The 13,048-nt window shown below is 44.5% G+C and overlaps 1 protein-coding gene across 8 annotated transcripts in view; it reads right to left on the reverse strand.

Annotated features, from left to right (window-relative positions):
- Positions 1 to 13,048, reverse strand: part of CPNE2 (copine 2) — a 223,973-nt gene that overhangs the window by 4,089 nt on the left and 206,836 nt on the right. For all 8 annotated transcript variants that reach the window (XM_058155646.1, XM_058155648.1, XM_058155647.1 and 5 more), the window contains 3 exons: positions 9,527 to 9,581; positions 3,492 to 3,543; positions 1,198 to 1,331 (listed from right to left, as the gene is read on the reverse strand). In XM_058155646.1, coding sequence (XP_058011629.1) covers positions 1,198 to 1,331; positions 3,492 to 3,543; positions 9,527 to 9,581 — 241 coding nt within the window. The remainder of the gene's footprint in view (positions 1 to 1,197; positions 1,332 to 3,491; positions 3,544 to 9,526; positions 9,582 to 13,048) is intronic.

The raw sequence follows: 13,048 nt of genomic DNA on the forward strand, positions 1-13,048 counted from the left end.
CTATTCCCACACAGAGTATTTTAGACAGTTCCTTAATTATCATCGTCATCATCCGATTGACACACCCTGCAATTTTAATCTGATTAAGCATTCAGATTCTCTTCTTCATGAGGCCTGCAGAATACTCTGCTCCTCACTTCAAAGGATGTCCCAGAGCAGGAGGAGAGGGGGATTGCGCAAGTGCAGGAGCCCAAATGAAATGTGAATTAAATTGGGTCCTGATTAGATCCATCTCTCCCCACAGTGCAGGTAATTACAGGGCAGCAAATTATGCAGAAGGCTTCTTTTTACAGGCCATGTGAATCCAAACGAGGATCTCTAAAAAGAGAATGGCAGAATTTTATTCTATACTGCGTTTGCTCAAGACTAAATGAAGTTGGCTTCACACTTCAAGCTTATGAGTACGCATACAGACAAATCGGAGCTATAAGACACCTTTAAACCAGAGTTTGTGATTTCTGGTTTGGAAATCTAGACTCTAGATGCAATGAATGGCAGCATTAACTCATGTTTGGATGACAGTTTTTGGGCTTTCTTACCTTCTTTCATGAAGGCAAATGGATTGCATGTAGAAGAAAACGGTTGATTTGCATTATACCATTATACCATTTACAACATTAGGAAGGTCTTCGTCAACAACTAATATGACACACACACACACACACATTTCAGAGTGGCAACACACGAAATGCAAAGCATGCTTTGGGCTGGACGTATCAAGCTAGAGACCAGACGTGCAAAAGTTTAAGCTGTGAGAATGGAGGCTTCAACTTGCTTCAACAGCTCCTCCCAGGCACTTGCTTGAAACTGGCTAGTTAAAAAGAGGTTGGGTTTTTTTCCTAGGCATTCAAAGCAGAATCCAAGTCAAGGTGCTCTCTGAGCTTGGTGATTTTGTTGAAGACATTTCATTACCCAAATTAGATAACATCATCAGTGCTAGGAGGAGGACTGGGGGTCCTTGATGCTCTCTGAGCTTGTTCATTTTCTTGCAGATGTTTCATTACCCAAACTAGGTAACATCATCACTGCTAGTACTTCACATCCTTCTAGCACTGATGATGTTAGGTAAAACGTCTGAAAGAAAATGAACAAGCTCAGAGAGCACCAAGGACCCCTGAGCTACAAAATATTCTCCTTTATTAGAATCCAAGTCAGAAAGACCCTTCCAGCACTGCAACATGCAGGAAGAGAACTTACGCTGGCAGATTCCTGCTGGATCGCTTGGGCCGCGAACCGAGCCACGTGGTTAATGATGGGGGAGAAGTTGGTTGGTCCATAAAAACGAATATGAGGCAGACAACTCGAGTAGGCCTGGACGATGCCTTCTACACCTGGGTAAGATGGTGAAGAGAAAGACAGTGTGAAGGAAGCCACTCCCAATGGCACCCATACGAAGCAAACTCCATCCCGATTTGATACAGATAGTCCTTGACTTACGACTTAGCCACTGTTCTAACAAACCCACAGGGGTACTTACCCAGTACTGAACTTCTGATGTCCCAGGATTGATTACATTTTACAATGTTTTTGCTCAAAACTAGCGTTTACTTCTGGTTTTCAGCAAATCAGGCACATAGCAAACAAGAGGTTAACTTAATGACCATGGCATTGGCTTAATGAGTGTGGTAGTTGATATATGACTGTTCACTTAATAACTGCCACAGCAACAACAAAAAAGGTTGTAAACTCAGATTGATCATATGGATGGCTCATTTTATGACCATTGCAACTTACGACCATAATGGGGCAGGCTCCATTGTGGTCGTAAGTCAAGGACCATCTGTATTCCTGTGCTTCTCAAGTAAAGGTAAAGTTTCCCCTGTCCAGTCATGTCCAACTTAGTGCTCATCTCTGCTTCCTAGCCAAGGGAGCCATAGCATTGTCTGAACACATTTCCACGGTCATGTGGCTAATATGGCTACACCAAGGCACATGGAATGCTGTTAGCAATAGCAACAGCACTTAGACTTATATACCATTTCACAGTGCTTTACAGCCCTCTCTAAGCCGTTTACAGAGTCAGCACATTGCCACCCAACAATTTGGGTCCTCCTTTTACCGATTTCGGAAGGTTGGAAGGCTGAGTCAACCTTGAGCCGGTCAGAATTGAACTGCCAAATTGCAGGCAACCTGCAGTACTGTATTCTAACCACTGTGCCACTACAGTTCTTATCTTACCACTGAAGTAGTACCTATTTACTCGCATTCACATGCTTTCAAACTGTTAAAGTGAGAAGAGCTGAGGCAAGTAATGGGAGCTCAATACATCAAACAGTGCTTGGGTCTCAAACCTGGGCTGTCAGCTGACAAACTCAGCATCTTTAACCATTGAGCCATCTTTGCTCCCTCTCACTTACTTTGCCTAAAATATCTTGTTTCCTTGCCTTTCTGATTTCCTCTTTTATTCCTCCAGAGGCTGAGAGGATTCGTACATCAATTCATATCATAATTTCAACTGATTGACAGGCCCAGGATATTGCATCAACCCAGATATTAGGGTTCAAAGTCCTTAGTTGCTGAACTCAGCCATACTTGATGCATTCAATGGGCTACAGTTCAACCCAATCATAGTCCAATATTGTTAGAGCTTAGATGAAAAGGGCTCACAGAACTTTTTTTAATAACTTTTTTCCCCCAGTTAGTTTGCACTCCCCACCCAGGGCTTATGAAGAATCTGGTGGCCTCTTGTTTTTATTCCTTTTAATTTTTGCTGTAGAGGCCACAATACATCGTTATTCCACCCCATCTCCATTTTATGTTTACCACTATTCTGTGATATTTATGTCAAAGTTTGCCTTGGGGTCAGGAAAAGATAAAATATGATCCAGCAATTTTGATGGTGATTTAGTTTGATTTATCAAGGAAACTTCATTTAATGGTTTAAAGCAGTGATTCCCAAACTTTTTCAGTCCACCGCCCCCTTGGTGCTACAAACTCATCCTGTGCCCCCCAGTCCCACCCCCTATAAATAGCATTGTTCGGAATAGCGGTTTGCAGGTTCTGTAGGTGTGGCTAAGTGGGTCATGTGACTGGGTGGACGTGGCTAGGTGGTCATGTGACTAGGTGGGTGTGGCCAACCACCACCACCCCGCTTTCTCCTTCATCTCTCTCCCCCTCTCTCTTTCTCTCCATCTCTCTTTCTCTCCCCCTTTCTCTCCCTCATCTCTCTTTCTCCCCTCCCTCTCTCTTTCTCTCCCTCATTTCTCTTTCTTCCTTTCCCGCCTGGTCGTATCTACTACACCATCGGGTCACCCCTCGGCCTGGAGGCAGCACCTTAGGCCTCAAAACGGTGAGTTCTAGTCCCACTGTAGCCATAAAAGCTGGCTTGGTGACTTTGGGCCACTCACCAGGCCCTGAGATCTAGTCCTGCTTTAGGCACAAAAGCAGACCTTGGGCCAATCACTGTCTCTCAGCTTAACCCAGCTCGCAAGGTTGTTGTAGGGAAGACAGATTTCAAGGGCTTGCTTTCAAGTCGCTGTAGATGCACTTACCAAGGCAAAAAGGGTTGGTGGGATTAAAATTAATGGCAAATTCATGAGAAACCTGTAAAAAAAAGGAAAGGAAAAAAAATGATTAAATTTTGGCTTTTTAATAAGCCTGAAGCATTTGTGACATAAAAGCCTTGGGATAGTATTCACATGATAGTGTAAGCCTCAGGCACAGATAACAAACCATTGTAGCTGCATTTGTACCACATTCTAAGCCAAAAGAAACTAAGTTATGGCTTACCATAAACTTAGTCACATGACCCCACAACATGCCAGTTGCCAAGTGCTCAAATTTTGATCCATGGGAATGCTGCAATGGTCATAAGTGCAAGGACTGGTTGTAAGCCACTTTTTCTGTGCTATTCTAACTTTGAACAGACACTAAATGAATGATTGTAAGTTGAGGACTACTTACGTAAAGAAATGTGATAACTCTTCACTCCTTATAAAGGTTATAAACAAGTATCTCTTCTACCGATAACCCATGCACATCCATAAATCACCAGCTGTTCAACAGAAAGCCCACAAAGGGTTTCCAGAGAAACCTATCTTATCTATCTTCAACTTTATAGGAAGTAAACCCAGGCATTTTTCCCCCCAGGCAGAGCTGCTTCTCCTCTTTCTTAAACAGCTGGAATCTCGAGATGTTCTTTGACATTTGCAGCACAACTCCTGTGTCAGCCAGCTGTCTTCTCCTCTCGGCTCTATGAGAGTATTTGTACAGCACCATAGCAACAGGAGCATCAGTAGAACAAAGCAGGATCTATTTATCCCTTATCTTTCCATTTATATCTGACTTTCAGTTTTATTACAGAATACAGAATAATGGACTTGGAAGGGAGATCTTCTAGTCCAACCCCCTCTCCAAGCAGGAGACCCTATGCCATTCTGGACAAGTGGCTATCCAATCTCTTCTTAAAAGCCTCCAGTGATGGAGCACCCACAACTTCTGGAGGCAAGGCGTTTCACTGGTTAATTGTCCTCATCGTTAGGAAATTTCTTCTTAATTCTAGGTTACTTCTCTCCTTGATAGGTTTCCATCCATTTTTTTCTTGTCTTGCCTTCTGGTGCTTTGGAAAATAGGTTGACCCCCTCTTCTCTGTGACAGCCCTCAAATATTGGAATAAGGTGATTTCTACCATTTCACCTTATTCAAAAGAGCCTTTTAGGAGGCACCTCTGTTCTACATAACAGAGGCCTAAAGTTGGAGCTCTTGCCTCACAATCAGGAGGTTGTGAGTTCGATCCTAGGTAGAGGCAAATGTAGGTTCTCCTGCTTGGGCAGGGGTTTAGACTACATGACTTGCAAGGTCCCTTCCAACTCTGTTAATATGGTTGTGCATATATCTGTTCTCTCCTTGTGGGTCTGAGTCTGGATGAGTATGTAGAGAGCAGCTTGCATATCTTCTGCCCTAGGGAATATGACTGGATAGGAGGGGTTTGGCATGGAAGAGTTGGCACAGTAGGAGCAGCTGCCCGATTCCCTGCCCCATAAGGATACATCTGATTTTTTTTTGCCCTATAATGATTTTCTCCACAACCACAGTCTAGCCCATTTAAGAGAATAACAGACTTGGAAGGGACCTTGGAGGACTTCTAGTCCAACCACCCTGCTTAGGCAGGAATCCTTATACCATTTTAGACAAAAGGTTGTAAAATCTCTTCTTAAAAACTTCCAGTGTTGGAGACACGATAGCACAACATTTGGAGGCAAGTTGTTCCACTGGTTAATTGTTCTCATTGTCAGGCAGTTTCTTCTTAGTTCTAGATTGTTTCTCTCCTTGGTTACTTTCCATCCATTGTTTCTTGTCCTGCCCTCAGGTGCTTTGGAGAATAGCGTGACCCCTCCTCTCTGTGGCAGCCCCTCCAATATTGGAACTCTGCAGTCATGTCCCCTTCCCCCTTTTCTTTAGCTGTATTTTTCTTTTGCTGCTTTCCTCTGCCCTGCCAAATCAGGACTTCTGCTCTTGTGTACCAAATCTGTTGATAGATGGAATCCGGAGGCCTTTACATAACTTCTTGCCAACATTCTGTTGAGTTGAAAAGGAAAATAAAAAAACTACCAAGAGCCAAGTTAATAGCCTGTCTGTGCTTTGAAAGAGTGTTAAACAAATGGCACTTTTATTTTTTATTTGTTATTCCTCCAGCGGTTGTAAAGCAAAAAGTTCAAAGCAAGTACCAAAGATCTGATAACAGAATATCTGCCTTGTTTATTGTTCATTCAGACGAATCAGACGAACAATACACTAGAATTGGGCCAGCAGGAGGGCTCTTCTACCAGAAGAGTGAAACTTTTAAATTTCCCTCTAGTTCTTTGATTCTATTTCAGCATTCAATACCTCCAGCTGAATTTTTAAATGCTGCCTTTCCTGATAGTGGTCCTTCTTGCCAGCACCGGTTAATTGGATAGTAAAATGTCTCTTAGAAGCTTTGCTTGATAATTTGGATTTAAGATTGAAAGCAGTTGCCTCAGTCAATAGACAGAAGCTTTCTTCTCCACAGGGAACTTCAGATTATCTTTCCAACGTATATATGGTCAGCAAGATTTCCTATCTTAAACCTTCAAAATAGCCCCAGTGCCTGTATACCATTCCTTCCACTTCACTTTAAATTCTATTAAAATGCCAGGGGCCACAAAGTGGTCACCTTCAAAAACCAAGCCAAGTTGCAAGATGAAAAGGACAAGTCAAATACCAATAAATGCTCCAGGACAGGATGAGTCATTCCTTCAGAAGAACATCACAAGCTTAAGTCTTAGAACACAGAATAATAGGGTTGCAGAATACCGAATAGCAGAGTTGGAAGAGACTTTGGAGGTCTTCTAGTCCTATTCAAGCAGGAGACCCTATACCAGGGGTTCGCTGCTGGGGGTTCGCAGGGGTTCGGGAGAACCTCTAGCTAAGATTCTGTGCAGTTCGGAGAACCCCCAAATCCCACTCCTGGCTGGCCCTTCCAACCCCACCCCGCCCCTCCTAGGAGTCACCATGCGGCCTGTTTTAGATGCAAGTAAGCGCAGGGCTCACGCGGAGGCTCAGGGAAGGTGAAAGATGGGCCTACTGGAAGTTCAGGAAGGCACAAAACAGGCCCGTTTCCAGAGGCCTTCGTAGCCTGGGGAAGCTGTTTTTGCCTTCCTGGAAGTTTGAGGAAAGCCTCCGGAGCCCAGAGAGGGCAAAAACACACATACATACCCGCCACCATGGTGCAGGAGGCTAACTAGGCCACGTCTACCATGGCCACGTCCACCCAGCAACCAGGCAGAGAATCCCTTGCTAAAATTTTTGAAGTCCACCTCTGCCCTATACCATTCTAGACAAATGGCTGTTCAATCTGAAGTGACCTTGGAGATCTTCTAGAGGTAGTCCTTGACTTACAACCACAATTAACCCCAAAAGTTCTGTTGCTAAGCAAGACAGTTGCTAAATCAGCTGTCAGCCTCCACTCCAAACCTCGCATCTCTTTGTACTCCTTATATTCAGTTGTTAGATAGCATGGGATTGTATTTTTAATGTAAATAGCTATTGGATTCAAGTTAAGTAGAGAGGGACCTTTAAGAGTGTCGGTCTGACATAATTAAGGTGGGAGGGGAGATTAATGTTTTGAATTCAACAGGAATGTTTGAGCGCAAACTCTAACTGACATTGCATTCCTGATATGATTGACAACCAGAGACCTGCGGAAGAAGATTACCACGGGACCCCGGGAAGGAGCTGGCATTGGCCCAGACCCGATGACCTTTTGGGAAAGAGGAGGGAGGAATAGGGTGATACAGATCGTTAGCCATATTCTGTCTCCGATTCAACTTAGCACAGCTGCTATCCAGATGTAACTAGTAAAAGTACTTTTCTTTATTTGCAAATGAAGTCAAGATGTATTCTTTCCTAGATATAATCAGAGGCAGCCCGACATCAGCTTTACCCCATTTTGCAGCTGTGCTTGCCATAGCTTTGAAAGGAATCCCTGATGTTCTTCAGTTAGTAACTTGGTTGTTAAGTAAATCTGGCTTCCCCATTAGCGTTGCTTGTCAGCAGGTCACAAAGGTGATCACTTGGTTTTGGCTGGCTGGGGATTTTGGGAATTGAAGTCCACAAGTCTTAAAGTTGCCAAGGTTGGACACCCCTAGTATAGGGTCTCCTGGTCAGGTAAGGACTCCAAGTTCCCTTCCAGCTCTGTTATTCGGTATTCTGTTCTGTAATCTTAACAACCTCTTCAAGGCTATGTATGACCCAGCTATGAAGATCTGATGGCCAGGCCCCTCTGCCCCAGGCATCACAGAATTGCATTAATTTCTGGTTTCCATCAAAAAATGCCCATTACAGTCAATGGATTTGCTTAACAACGGCTGTATCTGCTTTACTATTGTTGCATTTGCTTAACAACCATTACAAAAAAAGGGTCGTAAACTGGTGAAATCTGAACCTGTTTACTACCGGTTCACTGACACCAAATGCGAGGTGCACATGCGCAGTGCTCGGCAAAAGGAGGCATGCAGTAAGTAGAACAGCGCACGGGAGGGGGTGATCAGCTGTAGCACGCAATCTTTTTTTTTTTACTTTGAAAAGCATTTTTTTCTACAACCTCTTTGGCCGAAGAGGTTGTAGAAAAAATGCTTTTAAAAGTAAAAAAAAAACCTCTGACGATCAGGAAGCTCAGCTGGAATCATCAGAACATTTTTTTTACCTTTTAAAAACATTTTTTACAACCTATTTGGCCGAATAGGTTATAAAAAATGCTTTAAAAACTTTTAAAAGGCTCTGACAATCGCGTGGCTCAGCTGGGCATAGGGGGAAGGCAGGGATTTTCCAAACCACCCGCCGCCATCGCTACCGGACTGGCTGATCCGGTCCAAACCAGGAGCATTTCACCCCTGGTCGTAAAATCCAGTACGGTCTTGTAGGTGACTCACTTAAGAACCAGGCTGTTGATTTGAGTTCCAAACTTGGCAATTTGGTTGCAAATGTTTCGTCACCATTCGAGGAAACATCGTCAGTGCATTTTGAGTTGTGCTCAACAAATGAGCACAATTCAAAACAGTTTAACAGCCTAACTCCAACGCATTTCAATCACTTAAGGATTGCCACAACTTAGAATCATAATTCCATGCTTAATTATAATTGTAAGCTGAGGATTACCTGTCATGGCAATCAGACAAAGACCTAACAGATGCATTTACACAACAGCCTGAATTGGGGAATGTGTTGCCATTTATCAGGGTGTGTAAACCCAGCTTGTGGAGTTAGGTTTTGATTCCATAGGTTGTGCAGAATTCTACTGTAATAGGTTGAGTAACCAGGTTGAAAGGTTTGTGTGAACATAGCTCTTGAGTGGCTCAACAATACCCAATGACCTCCAGAACCCAAGTAAGGATTTGAACCTCAGTTACCCTACCCTATTAGATAAAAATGATGATGATCTCTTTAGTTTAGAATATTAACTTAAGCAACTACAATCTTTATGTCCTTTGCAAAGGTGTGGCATTCAACTCCCAGAATTCCTGGCTGTTGCTAAAGATTCTGGGAGTTGAAATCAATCTCTCTTGGCGAGAGTGTCAGGGTTCCGATGGATGCCCTAATTAAATCATGAGCCTCAAGCCAAGCTTCAAAAGAAATCCAATTATTTATTAGGAGCTTCATGTCAGCAGTTCCCAAGTGAAGCCAACTCTGACCCTACATAATTTACACCCCAATTATGACCCTGTTTCCCCCCTCCCCCAGGGTGTGTCATCAATCACATTTGCCAACGAAGCAATTTCACGGTCACTCCCCTCCAGCTGCTGTGGGTAACTCTGGGATACAACCTTGAGAGAGATAAGCATGGAATGTGGATCTGTCTTTGGCTGCCATGCCCTTTCACAGGTTTCCCATCCCCTCTGGCCTATGGCAACTCCAGAGCAGGCCAGAGTTGACACAGAGCCTCTCTCCGAGTTCTGAAGGAGCATCCTGTTGGTTCAGAACCAAGAAAGAACCACTGAAACTTTCATCCTACCGAGAGATGTTCATGCAGTCATTGTGAAACACTCTAAAGCCAATAATCCCAATTTACCTTCCAGTCTGGTGGGAGCTGGGCCCCAAATCCCAAGGCAGGAAACATTTTGTCTCTACAAAAGAATCAAGAAGAAACAGAACAAACATGAGAGGCCCCGTGAGGAAATGTCCTTTGCCAATTACTGGCTTCTAGCATCTTTAACATCTCAAGGCTAAGTGCTCCCTATTTTATTTATTTATTTATTTATTTATTTGTCACAACAGTATATATAAGCATAAGCATGAAAATAACTCCTATCGTTCTCCTATCTCTCTGACCGGTCGCAGACGGTGTTGACAGGGGGGCAGAGGTCGTCCTCGAGGCGCCTCACTTGTGGGGTGCCTCAGGGGTCAATTCTCTCGCCTACCCTGTTCAACATCTATATGAAGCCGCTGGGTGAGGTCATCAGTGGTTTCGGGGTGAGTTATAATCTGTACGCTGATGATACTCAGCTGTACTTTTCCACCCCGGACCACCCCAATGAAGCGGTCAAAGTGCTGTCCCGGTGCCTGGAAGCTGTACGGGTCTGGATGGGGAGAAACAGACTCAAGCTCAATCCCTCCAAGACGGAGTGGCTGTGGATGCCGGCATCCCGGTACAGTCAGCTGCATTCGCAGCTGACTGTTGGGGGCGAGTTAGTGGCCCCAAAGGAGGTGGTTCGCAACTTGGGCGTCCTCCTGGATGGACGGCTGTCCTTCGATGAACATCTGGCGGCCGTCTCCAGGAGGGCCTTTTACCAAGTTCGCTTGGTCCGCCAGTTCCTTGACCGGATGCCTTATGCACGGTCACTCACGCTCTGGTTACGTCTAGGCTGGATTATTGCAATGCTCTCTACATGGGGCTGCCCTTGAAGTGCACCCGGAGGCTAGTTAGTCCAGAATGCGGCTGCGCGAGTAGTAACGGGAGCCGCTCATGGCTTCCACGTGACATCACTGCTCCGTAGTCTGCACTGGCTTCCTGTGGTTTTTCGGGTGCGCTTCAAGATTTTGGTTACGACCTTTAAAGCGCTCCATGGCTCAGGACCCGGGTACTTACGAGACCGCCTGCTGTTACCCTTTGCCTCCCACCGACCCGTACGCTCTCACAGAGAGGGTCTCCTCAGGGTGCCGTCCGCCAAACAGTGTCGGCTGGCGGCCCCCAGGAGTAGGGCCTTCTCTGTGAGGGCAGTGACGCTCTGGAACGAACTTCCCCCTGGCCTGCGTCAAGTGCCTGATCTTCGGACCTTCCGTCGTGAGCTCAAAACATATTTATTCATTCAAGCGGGACTGGCATAATTAGTGTTGAATTTTAATTGGGTTTTCTTAATTTTCAACATCTTTATGAAGCCGCTGGGTGAGATCATCAGTGGCTTCGGTGTAAGGTACCAGCTGTACGCGGATGACACCCAGCTGTACTTTTCCACACCGGGCCACCCCAACGAAGCTATTGAAGTGCTGTCCCGGTGTCTGGAAGCCGTACGGGTCTGGATGGGGAGAAACAGGCTCAAGCTCAATCCCTCCAAGACAGAGTGGCTGTGGATGCCGGCATCCCGGTACAGTCAGCTGAGTCCACGGCTGACTGTTGGAGGCGAGTCATTGGCCCCGATGGAGAGGGTGCGCAACTTGGGCGTCCTCCTGGATGAACGGCTGTCTCTGGAAGATCATTTGACGGCCGTCTCCAGGAGAGCGTTCTACCAGGTTCGCCTGGTGCGCCAGTTGCGGCCCTTTCTAGACAGGGATGCCCTGTGCACGGTCACTCACGCCCTCGTGACGTCTCGCCTGGATTACTGCAATGCTCTCTACATGGGGCTCCCCTTGAAGGGCATCCGGAGGCTGCAGTTAGTCCAGAATGCGGCTGCGCGGGTGATAGAGGGAGCCCCTCGTGGCTCCCGTATGACACCTATCCTGCGCAGACTGCACTGGCTACCTGTGGCCTTCCGGGTGCGCTTCAAGGTTTTGGTAACCACCTTCAAAGCGCTCCATGGCATAGGGCCGGGTTATTTACGGGACCGCCTACTGCTACCGAATACCTCTCACCGACCCGTGCGCTCTCACAGAGAGGGACTCCTCAGGGTGCCGTCAGCGAGGCAGTGTCGTCTGGCGACACCCAGGGGAAGGGCCTTCTCTGTGGGGGCTCCCACCCTCTGGAATGAACTACCCCCAGGACTTCGTCAACTTCCGGACCTCCGAACCTTCCGTCGCGAGCTTAAAACACACTTATTCATCTGCGCAGGACTGGATTAGATTTTAAATTTATTGGTTTTAAATGGGTTTTATTTTTTATATTGTTTTTAAACATTCGGCCTTTTAGAATAAGTTTTTTAATTGTTATTTTAATCTGTATTTATGTGTTTTTTATCTGCCTGTGAACCGCCCTGAGTCCTTCGGGAGATAGGGCGGTATATAAATACGATTAATAAATAAATAAATAAATAAATAAATAAATAATATTTTAAAATTTCAAATCTAATTTTTTAATTATCAGCCTTTATAATTTGCTATGTTTTAAATGTTGTCTTAATTGTATATATTCTGTTTTTTATTTTTGGCTGTACACCGCCCTGAGTCCTTCGGGAGAAGGGCGGTATAAAAATTTAATAAATTAATAATAATAATAATAATAATAATAATAATAATAATAATAATAACAACAACAACAACAACAACAACAACAACAACAACAACAACAACAACAACTATATTAATTTGATATAATGAAAGGGAACAATAGGACAGGAACAGTAGGCACTTTTGTGCTCTTATGCACACCCCTTACGGACCTCTTAGGAATGGGGTGAGGTCAATAGTAGAGAGTTTTTGGTTAAAGCTTTGGGGATTTTGAGAAGAGACCACAGAGTCAGGTAGTGTGTTCCAAGCACTAATAACTCTGTTACAGAAGTCATATTTTCTGCAATCAAGATTGAAACAGTTAACATTGAGTTTAAATCTATTGTTTGCTCTTGTATTGTTATGATTGAAGCTGAAGTAGTCTTCAACAGGAAGGACATTACAATAGATGATTCTATGAGTTAAACACAGGTCTTGTCAAAGGCAGCGGAGTTCTAAGTTTTCTAAATTCAAGATTTCAATCTGGTGGCATAAGGTATTTTGTTGTATTCAGAGGAGTGGAGAACTCTTCTTGTAAAATATTTCTGGACCTGTTCAATTGTATTGATGTCTGAAATGTAGTATAGGTTTCAGACGAGCTGTATTCTAGAATTGGTCTAGCAAATGTTTTATAAGCTCTGGTTAGTAGTGTAGTGTTTCTGGAGAAGAAGCTATGTAAGATTAGGTTTACAACTCTTAAAGCCTTTTTTGCGATGTAGTTGCAGTAGGCTTTGGCACTTAGATCATTGGATATGAAAACTCCAAGGTCTTTGATAGGGTGGGGGTCATCTGTAAGGTAATGTCCATTGAGTTTGTATTTAGTGCTTAGATTCTTTTTTCCAGTGTGTAAGACAGAGCATTTGCTGGTTGAGATTTGGAGTTGCCAAGTTTTTGACCATTCTGACACATAGTCAAGGTCTTTTTGAAGGGTAGCTGTATTGTTAGTATTGTTAAA

The sequence above is a fragment of the Ahaetulla prasina genome, chromosome 12, assembly GCF_028640845.1.
Source record: "Ahaetulla prasina isolate Xishuangbanna chromosome 12, ASM2864084v1, whole genome shotgun sequence".
In the NCBI taxonomy this organism is placed as follows: domain Eukaryota; kingdom Metazoa; phylum Chordata; class Lepidosauria; order Squamata; family Colubridae; genus Ahaetulla; species Ahaetulla prasina.